General features: G+C 22.0%; 11 protein-coding genes and 2 non-coding genes across 13 annotated transcripts; 8 read left to right on the top strand and 5 right to left on the bottom strand.

Annotated features, from left to right (window-relative positions):
* Positions 1-353: 353 nt before the first annotated feature.
* On the top strand, positions 354-1,301 carry DDB_G0285519 (hypothetical protein; the record flags this gene model as incomplete). Its single annotated transcript, XM_633009.1, has 2 exons — positions 354-512; positions 594-1,301. The coding sequence occupies 2 exons, from the start codon at positions 354-356 to the stop codon at positions 1,299-1,301; spliced, it is 867 nt and encodes a 288-aa protein (XP_638101.1).
* A 289-nt stretch (positions 1,302-1,590) lies between these two features.
* Positions 1,591-2,313, bottom strand: DDB_G0285517 (hypothetical protein; the record flags this gene model as incomplete). The annotated part of the gene is made up of 3 exons (XM_633008.1): positions 1,591-1,674; positions 1,765-1,989; positions 2,086-2,313. The coding sequence occupies 3 exons, from the start codon at positions 2,311-2,313 to the stop codon at positions 1,591-1,593; spliced, it is 537 nt and encodes a 178-aa protein (XP_638100.1).
* A 1,399-nt stretch (positions 2,314-3,712) lies between these two features.
* ppan (brix domain-containing protein) lies at positions 3,713-5,317 on the bottom strand (the record flags this gene model as incomplete). The annotated part of the gene is made up of 4 exons (XM_633007.1): positions 3,713-3,786; positions 3,938-4,494; positions 4,585-4,670; positions 4,754-5,317. The coding sequence occupies 4 exons, from the start codon at positions 5,315-5,317 to the stop codon at positions 3,713-3,715; spliced, it is 1,281 nt and encodes a 426-aa protein (XP_638099.1).
* A 905-nt stretch (positions 5,318-6,222) lies between these two features.
* On the top strand, positions 6,223-7,116 carry asf1 (anti-silencing protein 1; the record flags this gene model as incomplete). Its single annotated transcript, XM_633006.1, has 3 exons — positions 6,223-6,331; positions 6,545-6,807; positions 7,024-7,116. 3 exons carry the CDS (start codon positions 6,223-6,225, stop codon positions 7,114-7,116), a joined length of 465 nt encoding a protein of 154 aa, XP_638098.1.
* Positions 7,117-8,428: 1,312 nt separating this feature from the next.
* Positions 8,429-10,111, top strand: DDB_G0285511 (hypothetical protein; the record flags this gene model as incomplete). Its single annotated transcript, XM_633005.1, has 1 exon — positions 8,429-10,111. One exon carries the CDS (start codon positions 8,429-8,431, stop codon positions 10,109-10,111), a length of 1,683 nt encoding a protein of 560 aa, XP_638097.1.
* A 171-nt stretch (positions 10,112-10,282) lies between these two features.
* On the bottom strand, positions 10,283-11,572 carry bcaA (branched-chain amino acid aminotransferase; the record flags this gene model as incomplete). The annotated part of the gene is made up of 2 exons (XM_633004.1): positions 10,283-11,368; positions 11,522-11,572. The coding sequence occupies 2 exons, from the start codon at positions 11,570-11,572 to the stop codon at positions 10,283-10,285; spliced, it is 1,137 nt and encodes a 378-aa protein (XP_638096.1).
* A 766-nt stretch (positions 11,573-12,338) lies between these two features.
* On the top strand, positions 12,339-13,894 carry clp1 (pre-mRNA cleavage complex subunit; the record flags this gene model as incomplete). The annotated part of the gene is made up of 3 exons (XM_633003.1): positions 12,339-13,295; positions 13,375-13,688; positions 13,786-13,894. 3 exons carry the CDS (start codon positions 12,339-12,341, stop codon positions 13,892-13,894), a joined length of 1,380 nt encoding a protein of 459 aa, XP_638095.1.
* Positions 13,895-15,455: 1,561 nt separating this feature from the next.
* Positions 15,456-17,128, top strand: ino1 (inositol-3-phosphate synthase; the record flags this gene model as incomplete). Its single annotated transcript, XM_633002.1, has 2 exons — positions 15,456-16,843; positions 16,981-17,128. The coding sequence occupies 2 exons, from the start codon at positions 15,456-15,458 to the stop codon at positions 17,126-17,128; spliced, it is 1,536 nt and encodes a 511-aa protein (XP_638094.1).
* Positions 17,129-17,464: 336 nt separating this feature from the next.
* On the bottom strand, positions 17,465-19,181 carry dynB (dynactin 50 kDa subunit; the record flags this gene model as incomplete). The annotated part of the gene is made up of 5 exons (XM_633001.1): positions 17,465-17,845; positions 17,934-18,449; positions 18,553-18,731; positions 18,875-18,980; positions 19,071-19,181. 5 exons carry the CDS (start codon positions 19,179-19,181, stop codon positions 17,465-17,467), a joined length of 1,293 nt encoding a protein of 430 aa, XP_638093.1.
* Positions 19,182-19,672: 491 nt separating this feature from the next.
* On the top strand, positions 19,673-20,641 carry DDB_G0285501 (hypothetical protein; the record flags this gene model as incomplete). Its single annotated transcript, XM_633000.1, has 1 exon — positions 19,673-20,641. The coding sequence occupies one exon, from the start codon at positions 19,673-19,675 to the stop codon at positions 20,639-20,641; it is 969 nt and encodes a 322-aa protein (XP_638092.1).
* A 361-nt stretch (positions 20,642-21,002) lies between these two features.
* On the top strand, positions 21,003-21,075 carry tRNA-Asn-GUU-13. Its single transcript has one exon. It is a non-coding gene; the product is annotated as a tRNA-Asn (tRNA).
* Positions 21,076-21,150: 75 nt separating this feature from the next.
* tRNA-Gly-GCC-11 lies at positions 21,151-21,221 on the top strand. The gene has a single exon. It is a non-coding gene; the product is annotated as a tRNA-Gly (tRNA).
* Positions 21,222-21,388: 167 nt separating this feature from the next.
* DDB_G0285499 (hypothetical protein) lies at positions 21,389-26,536 on the bottom strand (the record flags this gene model as incomplete). The annotated part of the gene is made up of 2 exons (XM_632999.1): positions 21,389-25,501; positions 25,616-26,536. 2 exons carry the CDS (start codon positions 26,534-26,536, stop codon positions 21,389-21,391), a joined length of 5,034 nt encoding a protein of 1,677 aa, XP_638091.1.
* Positions 26,537-26,725: the final 189 nt, after the last annotated feature.

Raw genomic sequence — 26,725 nt, 5'->3', positions numbered from 1 at the left:
TATTATTTTATTATTGTAATACAGTTGTAATTTATTATAATAAAAATAATAACAAATGTGTATGTATGTGTTGTTGAAGATTGGGGGCACTGTTTTTTGTTAATTTTATGAATTTTTACAAATGAAATGAAATCTTTGTTTTTAATTTTTTTTTTTTTTTTATTTTTTGAAAAAAAAAAAAATAAAAATAAAAAAAAAAATAAAAATAATAAAAATAGTTTGTGATCACAATTGTCTTTTTTTTTATTATTGATCTTACCTCCCATTAAATTAAAAAAAAATAAATAAAAAAATAATACAGAAGATAGTTTTAATTATTATTTTTTATTTTATTTATTTTGTATAATTAAAAAATGTTAAAAGATTCATTATTATTCTTATTCCATTGTCCATTTTTTGTATTAACATCAATTGGTATGGCAAAATTTTATAGTTTATTTGTATCAAATGGTGGTGTTGCAGGTCGTACAGATCCTCTTATTATGTTATGTTTTTTAACATTATGGGGTCAAGTAAGTAGTTTTTTTTTTTTTTTTTTTTTTTTCAAATCATTAAATCTTATACTAATTTATTTAATTTATTTAATTTATTAGTTTTTCTTAATTTTCTTTTTTGGTACATCAAGTATTGTAGATTTATTAAATATTTTTAAAGCAAAAAAGAATACACCATATTATTATTTATTTTTAAGAGTTAGAGATTTAATATTTAGATCAATTATATTCCCAATTGGAATTGTAATAACATCATTATTTTGGGGAATTTATCATTATGATAGGGAATTAATATTTGGAAAAGCATTAGATTCATGGTTTCCATCTTATTTAAATCATTTACATCATACATTACCAGGTATTTTAATTGTAATTGAAACATTGATTGTAAATCATCAATACCATCCAGACCCAAATACATTAAGAAAATTCAAAGAAAGATCATCACCAATCTCTGAGATTGTGCCAATTACATCGGATTTAAAACAAGATGTATCATATTTAGTATCTTTTATTCTCTTTTATATTGGTATCATTGCTTATACACGTTTTCATTTAAATTTTTGGGTTTATCCAATTTTAGCTGTAATTCCAATTCATTCAAAAATTATTTTCATTTTCTCTTCCTCTTGTTTCGGTGTTTCTCTTTATATCATAGGTAGGGCAATTAATCAAAAGATATGGGGTGGTAAATCAGTTTTCCTTCCACCGTCACAACAAAGACAACAACAACAACGATCAACAATACCACCATCAGCACAACCTCAACAATCTCAAAAAAAAAGTAATATTAAAAAAGTTCAATAAATTTTAAACTGATAATAATAATAATTTTAAAATAAAAAAAAACTAATAAAACTATGATTTAAAAATAAATTCTAATCTTTATTAATGTCTAATTTAATTTTTTGATTTACTACTATTTACAAATGACCTTATACTAAAAATAAAATAAAAAAACAAAAATAAAACTTATAAGAAAAAAAAAAAAAACAAATACTATTTACTATTTACAAAATATAAAAAAAAAAAAAAAAAAAAAAAAAGGTCCATAATAATTTTTTTTTTTTTTTTTTTTTTTTTCTTTCTTATTTTCTTAGAAAGATGAAGAAGATGAAGATGGAATTTGACTAACTAATTTCCTTATTATATCATTTATCTTTAAATGGATTTGAATACTCTATAAAATAATAATTTAAATTATTAATAAGATATGTTAATAGTTTTTTTAAATTTTAAAAAATAAAAATAATAATAATAAATTACTTACTTCATAAGATTTAAAATAATGTTTTGTTGAATCTCTTAATATTACTATCCAGTCAGTCCAATTTTCATCCAATGAAAATTCTTTAATTAATGAGAATCCCCAATGGCAAACCAACTTTTCTTGTTCAAATAAAAATACACCCTCTTCATTTATCTTTAAAACTCTTTCTTCATATTTTAATTGTGGACTGGCACCTCTACATGAATTTTCATCATAAACTTGATACTTTTAAAATAAAATAAAAAAAATATAAAAATGAAAAATTATTTTAGAATTAGCAACTATTTTTAAAAATTTAAATACTTAAATTTATTAACTTACCAATACAGTATATGTCTCTTCAATTTTATCATTATCAGTATATGATTTTTGTTTGTGATTTACAGTTAAATAATTTGAATTTTGTTCAATGTCACCGTGGTGTTTCGATTTTATATAATTACTATCATGATGGTGGTGAGAATTTCCATTGATATCATCATGTTCACTCTTTTTAGATTTTCCTTTTTTAAAAATTGAAACAAACGGTTTGGCAATTGAAAGTGTCATTTCTTATATTATTTATTTTTTTATTTATTTATTTATTTATTTATTAATTTATTTATTTATTTATTTATTTTTTTTTTTTGTTTTTTTTTTTTTTTTTAATTGTTTTTATTTTTATTTTTATTTTTATTTTTATTTTTATTTTTATTTTTAATAGATATTATTTATATAATTATTTATTGTTTTAAAATTATTATTTATCTATGAATATTAACACAATTAAAGATAAAACACAATAAGAATTTCGTTTTTTAATTTTAATTTTTTTTTTTTTTCTTTTTAATTTAAAATAATAATTTTTGTGTGGGTGTGAAAATTATACCACATAAAAAAAAAAAAAAAAAAAAAAAAAAAAAAAGGAAAAAATAAAAAATTAATTATTAATACTTTCTAAAATTACCAATTTAGTAAAAAAAAAAAAAAAAAAAAATTTTTTTTTATAGTTATTGTATATGTAAAAAAAACAAAACAGAACAAAAAAAAAAAAGAAAATTTATTTTAATAATAATAAAAAAAAAAACACTTTAACAATACAATTAGTAATAATAGTAAATATTATTATTTTTTTATTTTTATATAAAATAAGTGATTAATCAACAGTGTGGAAAAAAATCTATTTTATTTTATTATTAAAAAATGAAAAAAAAAAAAGATTTTTATTTTTGATTTTTTTTTATTTGAATTTTTTAATATAGTAAAAAAAAAAAAATAAAAAATAAAAAAAATAAAAAAAAATAAAAAATAAAAAAAAAAATAAAAATAAAAAGAAAATAGAAAATAAATAAATTAAAAAATAAAAAAAAAAAAAATCCAAAATAAGACTGTTTTTGTGCAAATGGGGGTTGTTGAGGATTATTTTTTATTATTGATCCCAAAAAAAAAAAAAAAATAAAAAAAAAAAAAATAAAAATAAATATTTTATTGCATTAATTGAAAATAACAATACCAAAATTTTGTATGAAATTTATTATTATTATCATTATTATTGTTTTTTTTATTGATTTTAACACTAATTTTAGTGTGTTTATGTAAATAAATTATTTTTATTATTATTTATATTTGGTGTAACTACCTTTGAAATTTATAATTTTTTTTATTTTTGAAAATGTATATGTTGGTATTGTTATTTGAACATTTTAACACCGCTAGTTATGAAGATAATATTCATCATATATCAACAAAAAATAAAAAAAATTAAAACAATAATAAAAATATTTTACTTGTGCAAACAAAATTGAAAAACCAAGTAAATTCAAAAAAATTAAAAATTTTATTTTAACCAATATAAAAAAATAATAATAATAATAAAAAAAGACAAGATTTACAAATAATATTTTTTTATATTTTTACTTTTTATTTTTTTATTTTTTTATTTTTTTTTTATATTTTTTTTTTTATTTATTTATTTCTTTGATTTGAATTTTTTGTTTGGACGTCCTCCACCTGTAGATCTAGATTTTCTATTATTTTTAAATGCTATAAAAAAAAATAGTAAAAATTAGTAATGTGTAATAAAAAAAAAAAAAAAAAAAAATTTTTTAAAATAAAATAAAAATAGAATATTTCTATTTTTAAATTTTTTTTCTTTTTTTTTTTTAATGAATATCTATTATTTTTAAAAACTTACTTTCATCAGGATTTTCACCAACTTCTTTTCTATACCATTCTTCATCATCATCATCAGAATGTTTATCTTCATTACCTTGATCTAAATATTTTCTTTTTCTTTCTTTTTCTTTTATTTTCTTATCGACATTTGCTTCTTGATCTTTTCTTCTACGTTCTTTTTCGATTTTAGCTTCATCTCTACGAAGTTTAGCTTCTTCTTTCTCGATATCACTCTTTTTAATGTATTGATGGTAGAGTACTTCACCCTTGTAAAGATCATCTTCAACCTTTAACAAAGAAAGATTCATACGTGGTCCGATTTCTTCCAGTTTGATTGCTCTCTTTTGAGTGGTATTAATATCCAATCCCTTACGTTCCAATTTTATATTCTTTGCTTTTGAATTGATCATCTTTGAACTCAACTCAACTTGACCATCATTTGCATCTTCATAATCACTCTCTGTTGCACCCAATCCATTCATAACATAATCACTAATATCTCCTAAATTTGAAATATCTGGTATCTTTGATTGAATAATTCTTTTAATACTACGATTAACTCCAACATTTGAAACTCTAAAAAATAAATAAAAAAAAAAATAAAAAATAAAAAATTTTATATTAATATTATAATAATTATTAACTATTATTATAAAGAAGACTTACTTGATAGCATAATGTCTAAATTCAACATTATCAGTTTCTTTATTATAATTGAATAAAACAACTCTTTTGCATGTTGATAATTTCAACTATATAATTAAAAAAAAAAAAAAAAAGTTAATAAAATTTTTAATTTTTAAATTTTTTTTTTTTTTTTTAAAAAAAAACATACAGTATAAACATTAATTGATGGGAATAAACTTTGAACCATATTTTGAACCATTTCTAAATGTGGTGTACCTCTAGTGAAACCATTTAAAACTACTAAAGGTGAATTGAGATAAGATTTTTCAAAACTAGTTGGACGAATTTTAGCCTTTGCGACATCTCTTTGGAAAGAGTATTCTTGGATTTTGAAGGTTGTAGTTGGACCTTTTGGTAATCTTGCCATTGCCATATAACTACCGATATCGGTTGAACTGAAACCAACCAAATGTGAAACACCGTAATGTGCTGCAATGTTTACAAAATCTTTGGTGGTATTGTCTGATGTCTCTTGGAGTTTAGTTGCTGTATATGGCTCCATTACCTGTCTAAACTCTTTAACTAATTTCTTTATACCTTTATTACAATCACCTCTTTTATATACAATTGATTTACTAATTGCTGCTTGATCTAAATCTAATGCTTCTGGTGTTTCATCTATTGATCTTTTACTTTTTTTACTTTTAACTTTATTTTTATTATTATTATTATTACTTTTATTTCTATTTGATGATTTATTTGGTGGTGCCATTTTTTTATTTATTTATTTAATTCAATTTTTCTCTCTTTTTTTCAAATATTTAAAAAAAAAAAAAAAAAAAGGAAGTAGAGAAAAGAAAAGAAAAAAAAAAAAAAAAAAAAATTGGCTCTTTCGTTTTTTTTATTTTTTTTTTTTTTTTTTATTTTATTTTATTTTTTATTTTTTTTTTTTTTTTATTTTTTTTATTTTTATTTTTATTTTTTTTTTTTCTACTAATAACTGTTTATTCCAAACTAATCTCCAAATAAACAAAATAAATAAAAAAAAACATATTTGTTTACTAAAAAAACAAAAAAAAAAAGATTATCCTTTTTATTTTTTATTATTATTTTTTTTATTATCTATATTTAATAGTGGTTTGATAAATAAAATTTAAGTCCGATTTAATCATAAAAATAAATATATAAATAATAAATAAATGAGTGAATAAATAAAAAATAAATAAAATAAAAAAATAAAAAAATTGATTTAGTTTTATTTGAAACAGTTATAAGAAATAATTTTTTTTTCTAAGAAAAAAAATAAAATGAAAAATGATGAAAAAAATAAAAAAAAAAAAAAAAAAAAATGTTTTGGATTTTTTTTTTTTTTTTTTTTGTTATTATTTTATTATTCCTTTTTTAAATATTTAGTGAATATAGAATTTAAAAAACTATAGATATTATTATTAAATATCCAATTATAAAAATAATATTTTTTTTAAAAAAAAAAAAAAAAAAAGTTATTGTTAAACTCTATTTGGCGCGCCTTTTTTTTTTTTTTTTTTTTTTTTTTTTTTCCCACCAAATTTAAATTTTTTAAATTTTTTTTTTTTTTTTTTTCATTTCATTTATTTACCCGCCCACCAAACACACATAATATAAAAAAATAATAAAATATAATATAAACACAACAATATGAGTCACATCAGGTTAACACAAGTATTAATTCATAATAATCCCTCGTCATTTAATAGTCCATTTATATTTGATATATCGTTTGAATGCGTTAGTCCAATAAAAGAAGGTAAGTTTATAATTTCTTTTTTTTTTTTATTTTTTCTTTTTCTTTTTTTAATTTTCAATATATGTGTATATAACTTCTTTTTTTTTTTTTATTTTTCTTTTTTATTTGTATGGATAAAAAAAAAAAAACATTATCAATAACCAAATCAATATACTAACAATATATTAATATTTTATCAAATATTTATATATTATATAAATAACAAAACATTAGATTTAGAATGGAAGGTAATATATGTAGGATCAGCAGATAATGAAAAGAATGATCAAGTATTAGATAGTATTTTATTAGGACCAGTCGCAGTTGGTCAAAATCAATTTGTTTTTGAAGTTGATCCACCAGATGCAAATAAAATTCCAAAGGATGATTTATTAGGTGTTACTGTTGTTTTTTTAATTTGTGCATATAAAGGTGAAGATTTCATTAGGGTTGGTTATTATGTAAATAATGACTATTTTGAACAAGAACTTAAAGATGTATGTTATTTTAGAGTTTAATAATTATCAATTAACCAACACCTATATAATTTTTTTTTTTTTTCTTTTCTTTTTTTTTACTTTAAAAATTGAACTAAAAAAAAAACCAAAGAAAAAAAAAAAAAAAAAAAAAAAAAAAAAAAAAGAAAATTAAAGAAACAACTAACATTTTCAATTTTTTATTTTTTTTATTTTTTTATTTTTTTTATTTTTTAGAATCCACCAGAGACACCAGATTTATCAAAGATACAAAGAAATGTAATGGATGACAAGCCTGTAGTTACAGGTTTTCCAATACAGTGGAATTAATATTGAATATTTAGTATTTTATCTATATGTAATGGAGTTAATTTAATAACCAATAATATATTGTACCAATTTACTTTAAAAACAAATTTATTTATCATTTCCAAACAACAAAACCCATTAAAAAAAAAAAAAAAATAACGTTGTTGTTTATTTTTGTGATCATCACAACTAACCAACTGAACAAAAAAAAAAAAAAAAGAAAAAAACCAAAACCAAAACCAAAACCAAAACCAAAACCAAAACCAAAACCAAAACTAAAACCAAAACTAAAACTAAAACCAAAACCAAAATCAAAAACCAAAATCAAAATCAAAACCAAAACCAAAACCAAAATCAAAACCAAAACCAAAACCAAAATCAAAACCAAAATCAAAACCAAAACCAAAAACCAAAAAAATAAAATAAAAAATAAAATCATGATTAAATTATAATTTTTTTAGATGTTGTAAAATTTAAAGTTTATAGTGTCAGTTAATGAAATGATCGAGATAACCGATTTTGAAATTAAAATAACGCCAAAAAAAAAGAAATAAAAATACTTGCATATTTGTAAAATAAAAAAAAAAAAAATAAAAAAATTCTAAAAATAATTCTTTGTTTTTATTTTTTCATTTATTTGATTTTTTTATTTTTTTTATTTTTTTCATAATTGTACAATGCTTAGGATCCATTTATTATAATTAGAATTTTCAATCAATAATTCAACTTGAACAAATAAATTTCATTCGAAAATTATTTTTTTTAGCAATCAGTCGCTTTTGCTGAAATAAAAAAAAAAATAAAAAAAAAAAATTTAAAATGAAAAATCTTGGAAATATAAAAATAAAACTATTATTATAATAATAGAAGTGAATCCAGATATTTTAAAATCATCGACATGAAAGCATCAACAAAACCATTTGTTTTTTTTTTTTTTTTTTTTTTTTTTAAAAAAAAATAAAACCAAAAGTCAAAATAACTGACACACTGACAGTGTCAAAAAAAAATAAAAATTTTACCAGTGTTAAATTTTTATTTTAATTTTTTTTCATATTTTCATTTTTTTTATTTTTTTATTTTTTTTTTTTTATTTTCACATACAAGTTCCATCTGTAATACCACCTTCATTTTTATCAATATTATTATTATTTTTTTTTTTTTAAATACTTTTATTATTTTTTTTATTTATTTATTTTCATAACATGTTTTCATAAATAAATCTATTTTTAATATAAATATAATAATAAAAAAATAAAAAAATAAAAAAATAAAAAAAAAAATCCAAAAAAAAAAAAAAATCTTGACTTGAAAAAAAAATTTGTAAAATTAATTTATGGAATATGAAAATAATAATCCTTCAATAATTAATGAAGGTAATGGTAGTTATTCAAATCCAAGTTCACATGATTATAGTGTAAATGAATATAGTGATAGTGAATCATCAGTTGGAAAAGAGAGTTTAATTGGATTATTGGAAGATTTAGCCAATATTGACGATAAAGATATTAGTCCATTATTGGTATCATCAAAAATTAATGTTAGTCAAAGTGTTCAAGATTTTGGAAAAATCAATGAAGATGATATTGATGGAGCACAAGAACATCAATTACCAATTGGAAATGGTCCAAAGAAATCAGCGATTGCTCCATTCTTGGAACATAAATATAAGAAAGATTTAGTACTGGTTTTATTAATGTTTACATTTATGATTATGGGTAGTTTAATATACTCTCTATTCATTCCAAATGTATTTTTAAATTATGTTAGAATCAATTTTCCAGATGAGAAAGACATCCAAACCAAAGCCACCTATTATAAATCATTTTCAGATTCCATACCATACATTTCCATGTTTTGTTTCGGCGCGTTGGGTGGAGTTTTGTCCGATAAATTTGGTAGAAAATTAATGTTTTACTATGGAACTATTATGGTTATACTGGATATGGTGTCTTGTTATGTCACCATTAGGACCAATAATCTTTATTATTATTATGTTGTGCATAGTATTGCGGGCACTTATAATGTGGCATTGGCAGCGGTGTACTCCTACATTGCCGATATTTCCGAAGAACATGCCGTACCCTACCTCTACTCATTGATAGGGGTTTCGTTGGGCTTGGGCGTGGTCCTTGGTCCGGTTATATCAGTGGCTTCAACATTTCATGAAACTCCACAACAACAACTTGACCATCTTTCAATGTCATCACTTTATATTGGATGTGGTTTGGTTGCATGTTCTCTATTCATAATTCCATTCCTAAAAGAGAGTTTAACAATTGCCAAAGAGAATCATAAAATCCGTCAAACTAAATCCTCGTCAAATCCTTTCAAATTAATTAAACTGATTTTCAGTGCCAATGGGTATGTCGCATTCGTCATTATTCTATACACTTCAATCTCGTATACTGAACAAGACGTATTCACAACCTACTACTATCACAATGAATTGGTTTATAATTGGGATGGCACTTATAACAGTTTCTACATGGGTGGTGTTGGTATTTTAATGATAATTTGGAGTTTAATTTTAATACCAATACTTTTGAAACGTTACTCTGAAAGGAAACTAATATCAGTTGGATTTCTAGTTGGTGCATTAACTCATGTCTCTTATGGATTTGCATATAATCAATGGATATGGATTGGTAGTGGTATCGTAGCAGCATTTGTACCAAATATACTATACCTACTTCAAAGTGTAATCTCAAGAGCAACCCCACCCGAAATTAAAGGTTCAATTCTAACTGGATCACGTGCCATCGGTTCCTTAGCTGGTTTCCTAGGATCTTTAGCAGCATCAAATATCTATAGAGAATTTACATCTGGCAATACCATTTATTTCCCTGGTGCCGCTTATTTAGTTAATTCAATTGTTCTATTTTCAACATTTATTGCTTCATTAATTATTTGGAAAAAATATAAAAATCCAAATCCATTAATTAGAAAAAATGTTAAAAAGAAAATAGCAATAATTAAAAAATCAACATCATTAACAAATATTTCAGTAATTAATTAAGTAAATAAATAAATAAATAAAAATTGTAAATAAAATATTATATTAATAATTTAAATACATGGATTTTTTATTATTAATTTATTATTATTATTATTATTATTATTATTTTTTAATTTTATTTTTTTTATTTTATTATTAGAAAAGTAAAAAAAGAAAAAAAAAAAAAAAATTTTAATCAACAATGACAGACCAATCAGAATTGGTTTCACCATATTGAATTGCCATGATTGAATCACTAATTCTCTTTGTTAATGGACCACAATTTAAAGAAGCATCAATTGGGATACTATAATTTTCACCTTTGTAAGAGATTGATTCAATTGGAGAGACGATGGCGGCAGTACCAGCACCGAAAGCTTCAAATACTCTACCTTCTTTGATGGCTTTTGCTAATTCAGTCATTGTGAAATTCTTTTCAGTGATTTTGAATTCACCCCATTGTTGAGTTAATTTAAGGATACTATCACGAGTGACACCTGGAAGGATGGTACCATCACCGAGTGGTGGAGTGATCAATTCTTTCTCACCTTGAGCGTTATTCCAAAAGACAAACATATTCATAGTACCGACTTCAGTGACATAGTCATTTAATAACCAAAGTACTTGAGAGAAACCCTTCTTTGCAGCCTCCAATTGTGGGAAAATGGTTGGAGCGTAATTTGAACCCAATTTGAAAGCACCGGAACCGCCAGCCCATGCTCTGACATATTGATCGTCGGCGATCAATTTCACTGGTTTGAAACCCTCTGGATAGTATGGACCAACTGGTGAGGCAATGACAAACATCAAGGCGGAATTGGATGCACCAACACCTAAACTATTTTGAGTGGCAATTAAAGTTGGACGTAAATACAAAGAGTAGCCCTTACCCTCTGGAATCCAATCCTTATCCAAAACACATAACTTTTTAATCAACTCAATAACTGCCTCCTTATTGAACTCTGGTAAACAAATTCTCTTTGCAGAGTTTAAGAAACGATTCATATTTTGATCTGGTCTAAATAAACGAATCTTTCCATTACTATCTTTATAGGCTTTCATACCTTCAAAACATTCCAATGCATAATGTAATACTGATGCTGATGGTGGAATTGATAAATTATGATATCCTGAAATCTTTGGTACTCCCCAACCTTCCTCTTTTGTCCATTGTACTTCAATCATATGATCTGAAAATTGTTTACCAAATACTAATTTAGTTTTATCTGTATATTTTTGAAATGGTGTTTTAGTTTTTTCAACAATTAATTCATTAACCTATATATATATATTTTTTATTTTATTTATTATTAATAAATATACATTAAATAAAAAAGAAAAAAAAAAAAAAAAAAAAAAAGAAAAAAAAAAAAAAAACAAATAAAATTAAATTAATATAACTTTTTTTGAAGTTCATATATATATATTTACATTGATTATATTTTTTGATGTAGAATATTGTCTAATAAAACGACCAAACATTTTTATGCTATATTTTATTTAAAGTATGTATTGTATGATTAGTTTGTGATTGAAAATTTTATATTTGTTATCGTTTTTGTTTTTGTTTTTGTTTTAATTTTTAAAAAGAAAAAAAAAAAAAAAAAACACATAAAATTTTTAAAAAAAAAAAGAAAAAAAAATTAAAAAAAAATAAAAAAAAAAATAAAAAAAAAAAAAATAATTTTTGATATTTCGGCCAGATAGCTGGGCACAGTAAATTTTGAAATTGAATTTATTTTTTTTTTTTTTTTGTTAAAAATGTGAATCATAATATCGACATATGTAGGTATAAAATTTTTATTCTCTCCTTTTTTTTTTTTTTTTTTTTTTTTTTTTTGTTTGATTGTTCATTTTCCAAAATTTTAAAAAACCTGAGCTTTTATAAAAAAAAAAAAAAATAAATATTAAATTAGATATAAAAATAAAATTAAAAACAATTAATACGAATTAGTTTTCTTAAGTAATTACCAATAATAATAATAATAAATTAAATAAAAAAAATAAATAAAGTATTTTTAATTTTTTATTTTTTTTTATTTTTTTTTATTTTTTTTTAAAAAATTAAGTCAAAAAAAAAAAAAAAAAAAAAAATTTCATTTTTAAAATTTTTTACATAATACAAACACACTCACTTCCATCATTTAGGGAATTATAATTTTTTATTTCTATAGGATTTAATAGATAATATAATAGATAAAATAACAGATAATAGATTTAAGCAAAAAAAAAAGCAATAAAAACTAATATGTCAAATGATAATAGTGTAAATATTAATAATTTTTCAAGTATGAATGGTGGTGGTGGTGGTTCAGATATTCAATTTCCTTTAAAACCATCGCAACAACAACAACAACAACAACAAAATTCTATAAATCAAAGTACAATTAGAACATTAGAGATTACACAAGAATTAAGATATGAGATTGATTTTGACCAAAATGGTTGGATGAAATTAATTGAAGGTACAGCAGAATGTTTTGGTACGGAATTATCATTAAATAAAGTTTATAAATTGTCAGGTACAAAGGGTGCAGTTTTTACATGGACAGGTTGCAAGATAGAGATAACTAATAATTGTCAACCTTATATTGGGGAGAAAACTCCAATGCCACAATACGCAGGAGTATATCAAGAATTGGATGCATTTAGAGTTAGCATATTGGACGAACCAAAAAAGAGTGGTCCACGTGTTATAATTGTCGGTCCTACCGATAGTGGGAAATCGTCACTCTCAAAGATACTTTTAGCCTACAGTGCCCGATCAGGCTATCAACCATTATTTGTTGATTTAGACCCTGGTCAAGGTTCAATCACCATACCAGGCACAATTTCAGCAGCACATATTCAAAATCCATTGGATATCGAGGAGGGGTTAGCTGGTGGGATTCCATTGGCTCATTTCTATGGTCACACTTCATTGGATGTGAATCCTGATCTCTTTAAAGCACTTTGTAAAAATTTAGCATCATTTATCGATAAACAATTAGACAGTTCAAACATTTCAAGAATCTCTGGTTTCATTGCAAATACTTGTGGTTGGATAGATGGTTTAGGTTATAAAATACTCTTACAAAATATTGATGTCTTTAAAGCAAACTTAATCATTGTTATGGATAATGAAAAACTTTATAGTGATATCAGTTCTCATTATTCTCAAAAAGATAATTCAATTAAAATTATAAAATTACCAAAATCTGGTGGTGTAATGTATTTTTTTTTTTTTTTTTTTTTTTTTTTCAATAAATTTACTAACTAATAATAAATTTATTTATTTCAAATAGGTATTTATAAGACCACCAGTATTTAGAAAAAAAACAAGAATGAATAGAATAAAAGAATATTTTAATGGTATAAACGATAATTTATCACCACATTATATAGTATTAGATTTTAAAGATGTTAGTATTTATAGAACTGGTGGTGGTCCTGCTGCACCAGCTTCAGCATTACCAATTGGTACTTCATCTCAAATTGATCCACTTCAAATCACTGAAGTTTATCCTAGTTTAGATATGTGTCATTCAATATTTGCAATCTCTTATGCAAAACAAGCTTCAAATATTTTTCATTCAAATGTTGCTGGTTTCCTTTATGTGTATGTTTTTTAAAAAAAAAAAAAAAAAAAAAAAAAAAAAAAAAAAAATTTTATTAACTAACCTTTTTTTATTTATTTTATTTTATTTTATTTATAGTTCTGATATCGATATGGAAACAAAGAAAATTACAGTTATTTCACCAGCACCGGGTCCACTTCCTTCAAGATTTTTACTTTTAGGCACATTAAAATGGATGGAAAATTAAAATTAAAAAAAAAAAATTAAATAAACAAAATAAAATAATAACAATAAGAACATGTATTTTAAAATTACATAATAATTAATCTATTTACTTTTATTTTTATTTTTTTTTTTTTTTTTCTAAAAACACTAAAAAATAAAAAACCACATATGGTTTAAAATTTTGTTAAACTTTGAATTGAATTATTAGAATTAATTTCTTTTTGGAACTTTTAAATTTCCCTGACCAAAAATAAATTGAAAAGATTTTTATTTTTAAAAGTTGCTTTTGGTCAAGATTGCAAATATCTATCATACCCTTTGGTGTTAAAAAAAAAAAAAAAAATTATTTTTGATGTCATTTGCTTTGTTTGCAAAATCCATTCTCTGAATAAAATAATATGAAATGAAAAAAAAAAAAAAAAAAAATTAATTAAATAAATATAAATTTTAATATTAATATTATTATTTTTATTTATACCAAAAGGTGGGAAAAATTAAAATAATCTGTTTTAAATTAAATTTCCTTTTTTATATTTTGAGTCAATAATTTGGGAAATGCAATGCCATTCGGTGAAAAAAAAAAAAAAAAAAAAATTTTTAATTTAAAAAATCAAAATTTAAGGTTGCAAACTGTAAAGAACTTAAATTGAAATCAATTTGTGATCATCATTATTGTTTTAAAAACCCATATTATTTTGGTAATTGTTTGAATTTTTAATAAAATATGGCTTATTCAAAAAACAATTAATTTATTCTTTTTTTTTTTATTTCTTTGTACGATTCAAATTCTGGAATTTACAAAAAAACTCGTCGACACCCTTTCAATTTTCTCTCATTAAAAAAAAAAAAAAAAATAAAAAAAAAAAAAAAAAAAAAAATTTGGAAAAAAAAAAAAATCGTATCATTGATTGCGGGATCAAATACTATGTTGAGTTGAAAATACCATTGAGGGGGAAATTTAAATTTTTTTTTTTTGGATTTTTAATTTTAATTTTTTTTTTAAATTTTTTTTTTTACTTAAAAATAGGTTTTTTTTTTTTTTTTTTAGTAATTTGAAAAAATACAATTTATCGTATTATCAAAAACCAAACCACATTAAATTTAATATTTGTATGTATTTTTTTTTATTATTTTTAAATAAAATAATTTAAATTAAATTTAGAAAAAAAAATAAAAAAAACAAATAATTGTTTTTTTTTTTTTTAAACAAACGAAAAAATAAAAAAAAAAAATCCAACAAATTACACACACACAAAAATAGATTTTTTTTTGAAATTATTCTTTTAAAAATTTTGCAATGCTGGAAATAACTATTCATTTATTTATTTAAAAATAATTAAATTAAATAATTTTTAAACATTTATTATAAAATTTTTTATTTTTCCTTCTATTAAAAAAGGGACCTTCTAACGAATTTATTTTTTTTTATTTTTTTTTATTTTATTTTTTTTTTTTTGATATTTTTTTTTTTTTTTTTCTAAAATTTTTTTTTTTTTTTTTTGGCAACTGTTTTTTTTTTTTTTTACTTTTTATTTTTTTTTATTTTTTCACAGATAAATCAACAAACATATATACAAAAAATAATGTCAGCACAAATGTTTGAATCATTCAAGGTTAATTCACCAAATGTTAAATATACAGATGAACATATTATTTCCGATTATACTTATCAAACTACCAAAGTTCAAAATGTTAATGGTGAATTAATTGTTGAACCAGTTGATCAAAAATATATTTTCAAGACTGAACGTAAAGTTCCAAGAATGGGTGTTATGATTGTTGGTTTATGTGGTAACAATGGTACAACAGTAGTTGGTGGTGTTATTGCCAATCGTGAAGGTTTATGTTGGAATACCAAACAAGGTCTTCAAACACCAAACTATTTTGGTTCAGTTGTTATGTCCTCAACCATTAGAATGGGTATGGATGAAAATGGTTGTGATGCCTACATTCCATTAAAGAACTTAATCCCAATGGTTCATCCAAACGATATTGTTTTCGGTGGTTGGGATATCAACAATGCCAACTTAGCTGATGCCATGCAACGTGCTCAAGTTTTTGACTATGATTTACAAGTTCAATTGATTCCACACATGAAAAACATCACTCCACTCCCATCCATCTATTTCCCAGACTTTATCGCTGCAAATCAAAAGGATCGTGCCAACAATGTTTTAACTGGTACCAAAAAGGAACAAATGGAACAAATTAGAAAAGATATTAGAGATTTCAAAGAATCAAACAAACTCGACACCGTCGTCGTTATGTGGTCCGCAAACACTGAACGTTTCTCTTCACTCGTTCCAGGTGTCAATGATACCATCGAAAATTTAATGGCCGCAATCGATCGTTCCGAAGAAGAAATCTCACCATCCACTTTATTCGCCGTCGCCTCTATCCTCGAAAATACCACATACATCAATGGTTCACCACAAAACACCTTTGTTCCAGCTGTCGTTGATTTAGCCATTCAACACAATGTTAGCATTGGTGGTGATGATTTCAAAACTGGTCAAACCAAAATCAAATCTGTCCTCACTGATTATCTCGTCAGTGCTGGTATTAAACCAGTTTCAATCGTTTCATACAATCATTTAGGTAATAACGATGGTAAGAATCTCTCTGCTCCACAACAATTCCGTTCCAAAGAAATTACCAAATCAAATGTTGTCGATGATATGATTGCCTCAAATAACATCCTCTACAAACAAGGTGAACACCCAGATCACGTTATTGTCATCAAATACGTCCCATACGTAGGTGATTCAAAGAGAGCTATGGATGAATATACCTCACAAATCTTTATGGGTGGTCACAATACAATCGTTCTCCACAACACTTGTGAAGATTCTTTATTAGCCGCTCCAATTATTTTAGATTTAGTTATTCTTGCTGAAGTTACTAGTCGTATCACAATGAAAAAACAAGATGATGATCAATTTGCTACTTTCCATCCAGTTTTATCATTATTGTAAGTTTTATTTAAAAATTATTAAAAAAAAAAAAAAAAAAAATACTAAATAATATTTCTTTTCTCTTTTTTATTTAAAAATATTAATAATCAATGAAAATATTGTATAAATTGATAATTTACTTTTATTTTTACAGATCATACCTCCTTAAAGCACCAATTGTTCCAAAACATGCTACCGTTGTAAATGCACTCTTCAAACAAAGAGCCTGCATAGAAAATATCTTCAAAGCATGCGTTGGTATCGCTCCAGATAATAACATGTTATTAGAACAAAGATTATAAATAATACAAACAATTTCAATAATAATAACATTTATTTAAAAAATAACTTCCATTTATAATAAAATAATCTTTTGTAAAATTTAATAACTCTAAATTATATTTTTTTTTTTTTTTTTTTTTTCAAAGATATATCTAATTTCGAACACTATTATTTCTTTCTTATCAAGTTTCTAGCTCTTTGTCTTTAAATTAGAAATATAAAATAAAATTTAAACAAATATTATGATTTAAAAAAAAAAAAAATCAAATTTATATTATAGGTTATTTAAATATTGGTATTCATTTTTGTTTAGATTTGAAAATTAAATAAACCATATTATTATTTATTATTTATCATTATTGTTGTTGTTGTTGTTGTCTATTTTGTAATGTTTCTATTCTTGATTCTAATTGTTGAATATTTGATTTAATTGTTAAAAGGTTTGATTTAAATGAATCATCCATTTTATTCATTAAAGAACTATTTGATATTAAAAGTGAGGTGATATCGTTTTGTTGTTTTTCTAAATTTGAAACATGATTAGAGAATGAGATACCCTCTTCATGTAAAGATCTCAAAGTGTAGAGTCTATTTATAATAGCTGGTACTTGTTGTCCAACTATATCCCATTTATTCATTGTTTCAAATATATCATTAATCTTCTTTTCATTGGTTGTTAATGCTTTTGTTGATGTTTCATCCTGAATTTTTAATGATTCCATTTCTTTTGAAACTGTCTTTTTTTTTTTTTTTTTTTTTTTATTGTTTTTGTTAATATTAAATAATGATCAAGAGTGGGTGTTAAGTAAATAAAAAATAGCTTACTTTCATTTTTTGTTGTAAAACATCAATTTTAGTGGTATCTAATAAAGATAATTTCTCCTTAATCTCTAAAATTGATTGAGTTATTGGTACAGAGTCGGTAGTTTTATTTCCAGTTGCAGTTTCTAATTTTGCTAATCTTTTTTCAAGATCTTGAATTCTTTGAAGTTGTTGTGATTTTGATTGTTCACCAGTATAAAATAATTCATAAGTAACATGATTTGGTGTTATTGATGATGATGATGTTATATTGGTAGTTGTATTATTATTTGATGGTTGTTGTGTATTTTGTTCAGTTGTTGATGATGATAATGATTGTTGTGTAAATGATTCAATTTCAGAAATTAGCTTTTTAGAAGAATTATTTTGAATTTGAGAATAATGAATTACTTGTTTATTTTCGTCTAAAATTGGTTGTAATTTTTCATTCTCTAATAAATGTGATAATTGATTTTGTAAATCTGCTAATTGATGTGTTAAATCAACACCTTTAATATCTTTTTCAACTTCACCACCATTCTATTTGTTGTTATTATTTTTTAAATATAAATTATTATTTATGTAAATTATAATTTTGATAATGATTAAATATAAATATATATATATATTATTATAAACTTACATCAGCAATTACCTGCATTTCTTCTCTAAAACTCATAACTTCATATTGAAGTCTTTGAAATTTTTGAAGTGGTGTTTCAACTTTACTCTCATCTGATGGTAATATATCGAATACGGTTTGATTTTTAAGTAATCCACCAGTTCTTGGTACTGACTTTTTATAAATTGAATCTGAAAAATCTATATATATATATATATATACATGTTTTTAAAAGTAATTAATTTGTTAATAATGATCATTATTGATTCATTGTTTAATTAATTAATTAACTATATGATTGATTGGATTAATTGGATTAATTGGTTGATATAATATAATTTACCTTCATTATCATTATTGAATTTTCTATTTGCAAATTTTAAATGTGATTTTGCTGGTTTAAGTGATGATCTATCAATACTTTCATTTACTAATTCTGATGATTCATCCTATTGATAGTAGTTATAGAAAATGGTTGGTTATTATTATTGTTTTATTTTTTTATATTATATTTAAATATTATTTATATTATAACATACTGCCAAATTTGAGATTGATTCTGGTGGATCAGGTGTTTCAAATGTATCTTGTTGTGATGGATCAACATCTGGTAATCCTAATACTCTTTTTGGTTGATTTCCTTCTGACATTTCCTGTAATGAAAATACTAATTGTACCTTTTTTTATATCAATTTCTTTTTTTTTTTTTTATTACAAACACAACAATAATTAGTCAACTATTTTTTTAAAATTTTGATGTTCTAAATTTTAAAAAATAAAAAATAAAAAAAAAAAAAATATGAATGAAAATAAAAAAAAAAAAAAAAAAAAAAAATATTTAATTTTTTAATTTTTTTTTTTTTCCAAAACAATATCCAATATCCATCTATTAATGAAAAACTTTTAATAACCAAAAAATGAAAAACTACTAATTATGTTTTTTTTTAAGAAAGTAATTATTAGATTTTTTCAATAGTTTTTTTTTTTTATAATATTTTTCTCATAAAAAAAAAAAAAAAAAAAAAAAAATTTTCAAAATTTTAAAGTTTTTATTTATTTATTTATTTATTTATTTATTAGCATAAACAACAATAACATCAATAATAAAATATTGAAAAAAAAAAAAAAAAAAAAAAAAAAAATGGCACAACAAAGATCAATTGGACATTATATGAAAGAACCATCAATTTCAATAAGCAATTCATTTGATTTATCAAAAATTACAAAAAAAGATTTATGGGGTGGTGGATTTATATTACATAATGCATTAAGTGAAGAGGAATGTAAATATTTTATAGAGGAAGCAGAAAAGATTGGTTGGGAAAGTTTACATTGGCAACGTGGTGAAAAGAATGATTTTCGAATTAATGATAGAATTATGGTAATGAGTGAAGATATTGCAAGGTTTGCTTGGGAAAGAGTTGAAAACTTTTTGAACGATAATGGATTAGACATAACTACAACAGTTAAACCAGGTGACGGTCTATATAAAATTGGTTCACCGAGTGGTGTTTGGAAACCTATTGGCTTAAATCCAAAGTTTAGAATGTGTAAATATTATAAAGGTGGTTTATTCAAGAAACATTATGATGGCTCCTATGTTCAAAGTTCAACAAAGAGATCATTGTATACATTTATGTTTTATTTAAATCAAGATTATACAGGTGGTGCAACAAACTTTTTAGATGATCAAAGTTTAAAGAGCATTTCATCAGTTTTACATTTCAAAGATACCAATACAGGTACTGGAAATGATTTAGAGTTAAATGATGATGATGACTCTTTAAAAGCGGTGGATTTGCAATCACTAAAAGTTATCGATGTAGTTGGTCCATTAAAAACTGGTAATTTAGTTGTATTCCCACAAGATCTTTTCCATGAAGGTTCACCCGTATTGGATGGAATTAAATATATCATGAGAACTGATGTAATGTTTGAAAAAATTGCAGATATCAATACCGATCAACCAGTTGACCCTGAAGCTGAAGCTGAAAGATTATTAGTTATGGCTGAAGAATTAGAAAGATCTGGTTCCACTGATGAAAGTATTAAAATGTATAAGAAAGCATTTTCTTTATCAAAAAATTTAGCTTCAAAATATGGTTTTTAAAATATATATTAATCACCAATTTAGAATATTAATTCAAAAAATACAAATATTTTAATATGAAAATCATATAAAAATAATAATAACAATAATAATAATAATAATAATAATAATAATAATAATAATAATAATACAAATTAATAAAACTTAATGGATGTATAAATTTTTTTATTTAATCACCTCTTCTTGTTTAGAAATCAGTCCAGTGTGGATCACTGAAACATTTTTTTTTGAATTTAAAATGTTATTGGTTTCATTTTTGAATTTTAAAAATTTATTACAATCAAAAATTTACAAAACTTTTTTTAATTTCAAAATATTAAAAAAAAAACCTGGATATTTTACGAACAAAAATATCCAAAGTGCCTGGATGGCTCAGTAGGCAGAGCGAGCGGCTGTTAACCGCTAGGTCCATGGTTCGATCCCATGTCTAGGCGATTCCTTTTAAAAAGTACCATACTAAATTAAAATGCCCCAAATTTTTCTATTGGAACTGAAAATTCATCAAAAAAGCGTATGTGGTCTAGTGGTATGATGCATCCCTGCCACGGATGCGAACTGGGTTCGATTCCCAGCATACGCAAAATTTTGTGCCAAATTTCGATAGAACGTAGGTTCGATTCTTTTTTCTTAGTTTGGTCTAAAAGTTTTATAATGGAAAAATGAATAATTCTGTATAGAAGAACTCTTTATAAATCAAATAAAAGAAATTGTTTTTTATTTTGTTTTTTTATTTTTTTTTTTTTAAATTTATTTATTTAATTGTTGTCTAAAGTAATCCCAAATCATTAAAGAACCACTAACATGAACATTTAAACTCCTAATGATACCTAATTGTGGAATTTCAATACATTTATCTAATAAATTAATGAATTCAGTTGGGATACCTTCTTTTTCTTTACCCAAAACTAAAACTGATTTTTGAGGAAACTCAAATTTATTTAATAAAACACTTGAAGAGGTTTGTTCAACTCCTAATAAACTATAACCCTGAGATTTCTTTAATAAAAGGTATTGCTTTAAATCATTCTCTGCAACTTCTTCCATTGGTAACCATTTTTCAGCGGTAACAGTTATATTTTGAAATTCTTTATTATCACGAATTTTCAAATCAGATACAACCAAACATTCAATATTAAAGATTTCACAAGTTCTTGCTAAACCAGCTAAATTTGGTATTTTATCAATAAAACTAGCGACAATAATTATACTTTGTCTTGCTTTTTTCACTACTAATTCATCACGAGTTTCTAAATCTAAATCATTTGACCAAGGTAAAATTTTCTTTTGATAACTTGTTGGATTATTATCAATATATTCATCAATATCATCAGTATTTGAAATTAATTTTTTAATATTATTTTCTTTATGATTTTCATCATCATCATCACTATCATTTTCATTACCATTGTCAACACCAATAACTTTTGGTAAATATTTTGATTTTTCTAATAATTTATCACGTAATTGTTTTTCAAGTGGATTACCAATTGAATAATCATTTGATGATAATAAAAATTCAAATATACCTGGTGAAATTATTTCACTTGGAGATAATTGTTCTAAAACTGGTGTATCATAGAAAACATTTTGAAAACTTGAACTTGAAAATTGATTTTTCTTTTCTAAATCCATAACTTGTTTTTGTTTTTCCAATGATTTAAATGCTTGTTGATTATTAGTGAAAAAATAATGTAATTGTTTTAAAAATGCCAACATTGTACTATCGGAACTTAATTTCTCTGCTAATTTATTATCGGTATCATAGATTTGTACAATGATTGAAGAGGCAATAGTTTTAACCACTTGATGACCAGATGTTGTTAATGATAAAATTCTATTGAAAACCTTTTGATAAAGTTGATTATTATTTTCAATATTCAAAAGAATATAACCTGCTGTTACAACTATTGAACTTAAAATATCACCACGTACATTTAAATTATCCAATAATTGAATTAAATGTATTTCAATGATTTCATGATGTCTCTTCATAAAGTTTACTAAAAATATATTTACATATTTTCTAATTGATGGTAAATTGAATAAATGGAAAATCTTTACGATAGCACTACCAATTTCATTCATTTGTTCATTTGAATTTGGTTGAATAAATTTTGATAAAATACATAAACTTTGCCAAATTCTAACTTTTAATCTATGAATTGGTGTATTTAAAATATATTCTTTTTTCTTTAAAAATTCTTTATCAAAATTTGAATTTAATAATTTCATTGAAATTAAATTTATAAATTCAATAATTTTGTTTTTATTTTCATTCATATGATGAGATGATGATGATTTTGATAATTTACCCATTTCATAAAGGAAAACTGTTGCAATTGCTCTACCAAAACTATCTTTATGTGGAATACTACCAAAACCAAATTTAATTTGATCTTTAGCACTTTCACAAATTGAATCTTGATGTAAATTAAAAACAAATGTTGGTACACCAATTAAAGCATCATGAAATGTTAATTCTAAATCATCTTGATGTAATTCATTACCAGCAGTTCTAGTTGGTCCAAATACAAGTGATTCATATATTTCATCAACATAAAGAATTGCAATCTCTGGATATTCTTTCCAAATCATTGTAGTTTTCATAATTAATAAATTATATAATCCAATTACTAATGAACTTTGATTTAATAATTTATAAAAATATTCTTTTAATAAATTATGATGATTAAAAATTTCCTCTTCATCATCCTCTTCTTCTTCTTCATTAATACAAACAGATAAAATATCATGTTGATAAGCTAATTGAATAAATGAACCAATAAATGTTAATGTACCACTATCCATAACTGATGTCCATGCATATGATAAACAATTTTCAAATAATTCTTTGTTAAAACCAATTTTACCATCTTTTCTTTTTGTTCCAATTGGTAAAAGAATAGTTAAACAATGAAATATTGGTTGAGAACAATAAAAATTTGAACCACTTAAATCATCAATTAATATCTCTAAATAATTACTTGATTTCTCTATTAATAATTTTGATTGATCTAATGATTGATTTTCATTCTTCATTATTTCTGATTGACATGTTAATAAATTTCTAATTAACATCCATTTTGTTTTTATAAAATATGAATTAATATTACCCCATAATCCTAATGTTTCTTTAATTGAATGATCATATTGTTCTTGTTGTTGTTGTTTTGGTTTTTGAATTGTTATATTAAAAATAAAATCTATTAATTTTTCAATTTCTTCAACTTTAAATAATTTACTTATATTTGAACGTTCTTTAAAAATACCAAATAATTTTTGAATATAAATTACTTTTTGAATTTCAATTTTAATATTATTATTATTATTATTATTTTTATCAATATTATTATTATTAAAAATTTGATTTAAATAATTATTTAATTTAATTTTATAACTTTTTAAATTATTATCATTTAAAATATTTTCAATAATAAATGATTGAATTAAATATAAAGATTCTTCAATTTCTAAAGTTGGTATATAATTTGATTGTAATTGATTTAAAAGTTGTTGATTTTTAAAATTATTTAATAAGAAATCTAAAAAGCTTTCATAAAAATTTTCAGTATTTATAAATAATGGTTTCAAAGTTTCAATTTGATTTGATAATTCTGTAATTGATAAAATTGAACCTAATAATATAATAAATTTATTAAATGACATATTCTCCAATCCAAATTTGCATGTAGAATCTTTAATCATTAATTTTGAAATTTCAATTAATATTTCATTTATAATTTCTGAAAATTCTTTTGAATTTAAATATAAAATCATTCTTGAAATTATAAATGATTCTTGTTTAATTTTAATTATTATATCTTTATCAATTATTATTAAGTTATCTTTTTCTTCAATTTTATAATTATTTAAAATTAATTTTATATTATTTAAATTATTATTTTCATTATGATTAATTGAATTTAACCAATTATTTAATAATTGATTATATTTTAAATTTGTATGAAAATGTAATGGAATTGAATAAATTATTTTTGATTTATTATTAAAATCAAGTTGTTGATAATCTTGATTATTTTCATCACATAAATAAATTAATGATTTAATAATTGATTTATAAATTCTATTACGAACATTACTATGTAATCTTTTAATTGAAATTTCGAAAAAATTTAAAAACACTGGAAAAAATTCATTATTTAAAACTGTTAATTTCAATTTTTGTTGATTTGTAATAGTTTCAATGAATTTTATAATATTAACTAATAATTCCTTTTGAAAATGATTAACAACCAAACAATTGATTATTGTTTGAATGAATTTTGATTTCTCTTTAATTGTTGATAATGATTGATAATAATTTGTAAAGAAATTAATAGTGGCAACATGAATAGTTGATTCTGTTACACCTTTATATAGAGCTGCATTTGAAATTGATTGAATTAAAGTACCACTAATAAATTCAATTGGTAAATATGGAATATATTGTTTAGAATTTAAAACATCAATTATTAAAACTTTAATAACTGCTGGGTTTTGATGATTTAAACAACGTTTAAATAAAATTTCAACCCATTCAAAATCTAATCCTTCTTTTGATGATGGTGATGACATTGGTGATGATGATGATGATCCAATTACTAATGAATCAATTTCTTTCCATACTGGTTGAATTAAATGAATTGTAAAATCATCTAATGATTCATAAATCAAAAAGAATGTATTCCAAAGTTTTTGTAATTTTTCACTATCTTCTTTACTCCATTTAAAATATTTACTCCAATTATCACCCCATGTTGAAATTTCATTCTCTTTTTCAATTGATATCTTTATTGATTTCTTTAATAAATAACTTGATCTTTTTCTATTTAATGAATCATTAATATCATTAAGTCCATTCTTTTTTTTAAAAAAAAAATAAAATAAAATAATAAAAATAAAAATAATTAGTTTATATGTATAAATATTTATATATATATTTTTTTTTAAATAATTAAAAAATAATTTACATACAATTATAGATTGCCAAAAAATTGGATCAAATATTAAATTCTTATAAAATGAATTAAAAAGATTTGATAATAATTTAAAACCTTCAGATTTAACTAATGAAACGAATAATGATTCAGGTGGATCAGAAATCATTTTATATGCAAATTCTTTAACCATATTAAAAGTTTCAATTGAATCATTAACTAATGGTAATAATAAAGTTGAAATAATACCATTTCTAATATCTGTATCTATTGATTTCTTTAATAATTCAATTGAATTCTTTATAAAAATATCTCTAAATTTATTAATTACTAATAAAATTTCTTTATTATTATTGTTATTATTATTATTTAATTCATTATAAATTTTATTTAATAAATTAAATAAAACATTAAAATGAATATTATTTTCATCATTTTCTTCTAAAATTGATATCATTGATAAATTTGATTTCTCTAATAAATCATTTACAATTTCAAAACTATTTTCAATAATATTTAAAGATAATGTATCTTTAATATTATTAATAACCATTTCTAAAATTTTAACTTTATTTAAATGATTTTCATCTTGATTTAATATTATTTTTGATATTTCTAATATTTCAATATATGTATTAAACAATGATTTATATAATTTATTATTATTATTATTATTATTATTTTTATCATTTTTATTATTATTTATTATTCTTTGAATTGAAATTAATAATAATTTTATAAAGTGATAATTTATATTATTACTATTTAAATATTCAATATTTGAAATCGATTTTAATTTTTCAATTAATTGTTCAAGAATATTATTATTATTATTATTATCATCAATTATTAAAATGCAATCTAAAAATGAATCATAAATTTCATTTTTATCACTATCAATACTATTTTTATTTAAACTTTTTGAAAAAGTTTCAATTTGTTGTATTGTGGTAATCATTTTTTTTTTTTTTTTTGGAAAAAAAGTGATTAAAAAAAAAAAAAAAAAAAAAAAAAAAAAAAAAAATCAAAGTATTATCGTTTCGTTTTTTTTTTTTTTTTTAGAAAAAAATAAAATAAAATAAAAAAAAAATAAAATTTGAAATCAAAAAAAAAAAAAGTGATTATCTAATTTTTGAAATCAAAAAAA

The sequence above is a fragment of the Dictyostelium discoideum genome, assembly GCF_000004695.1.
Source record: "Dictyostelium discoideum AX4 chromosome 4 chromosome, whole genome shotgun sequence".
Taxonomy (NCBI): domain Eukaryota; phylum Evosea; class Eumycetozoa; order Dictyosteliales; family Dictyosteliaceae; genus Dictyostelium; species Dictyostelium discoideum.
Note: the sequence above shows the minus strand (reverse complement) of the source record. Positions and strands in the feature narration are given on the sequence as shown.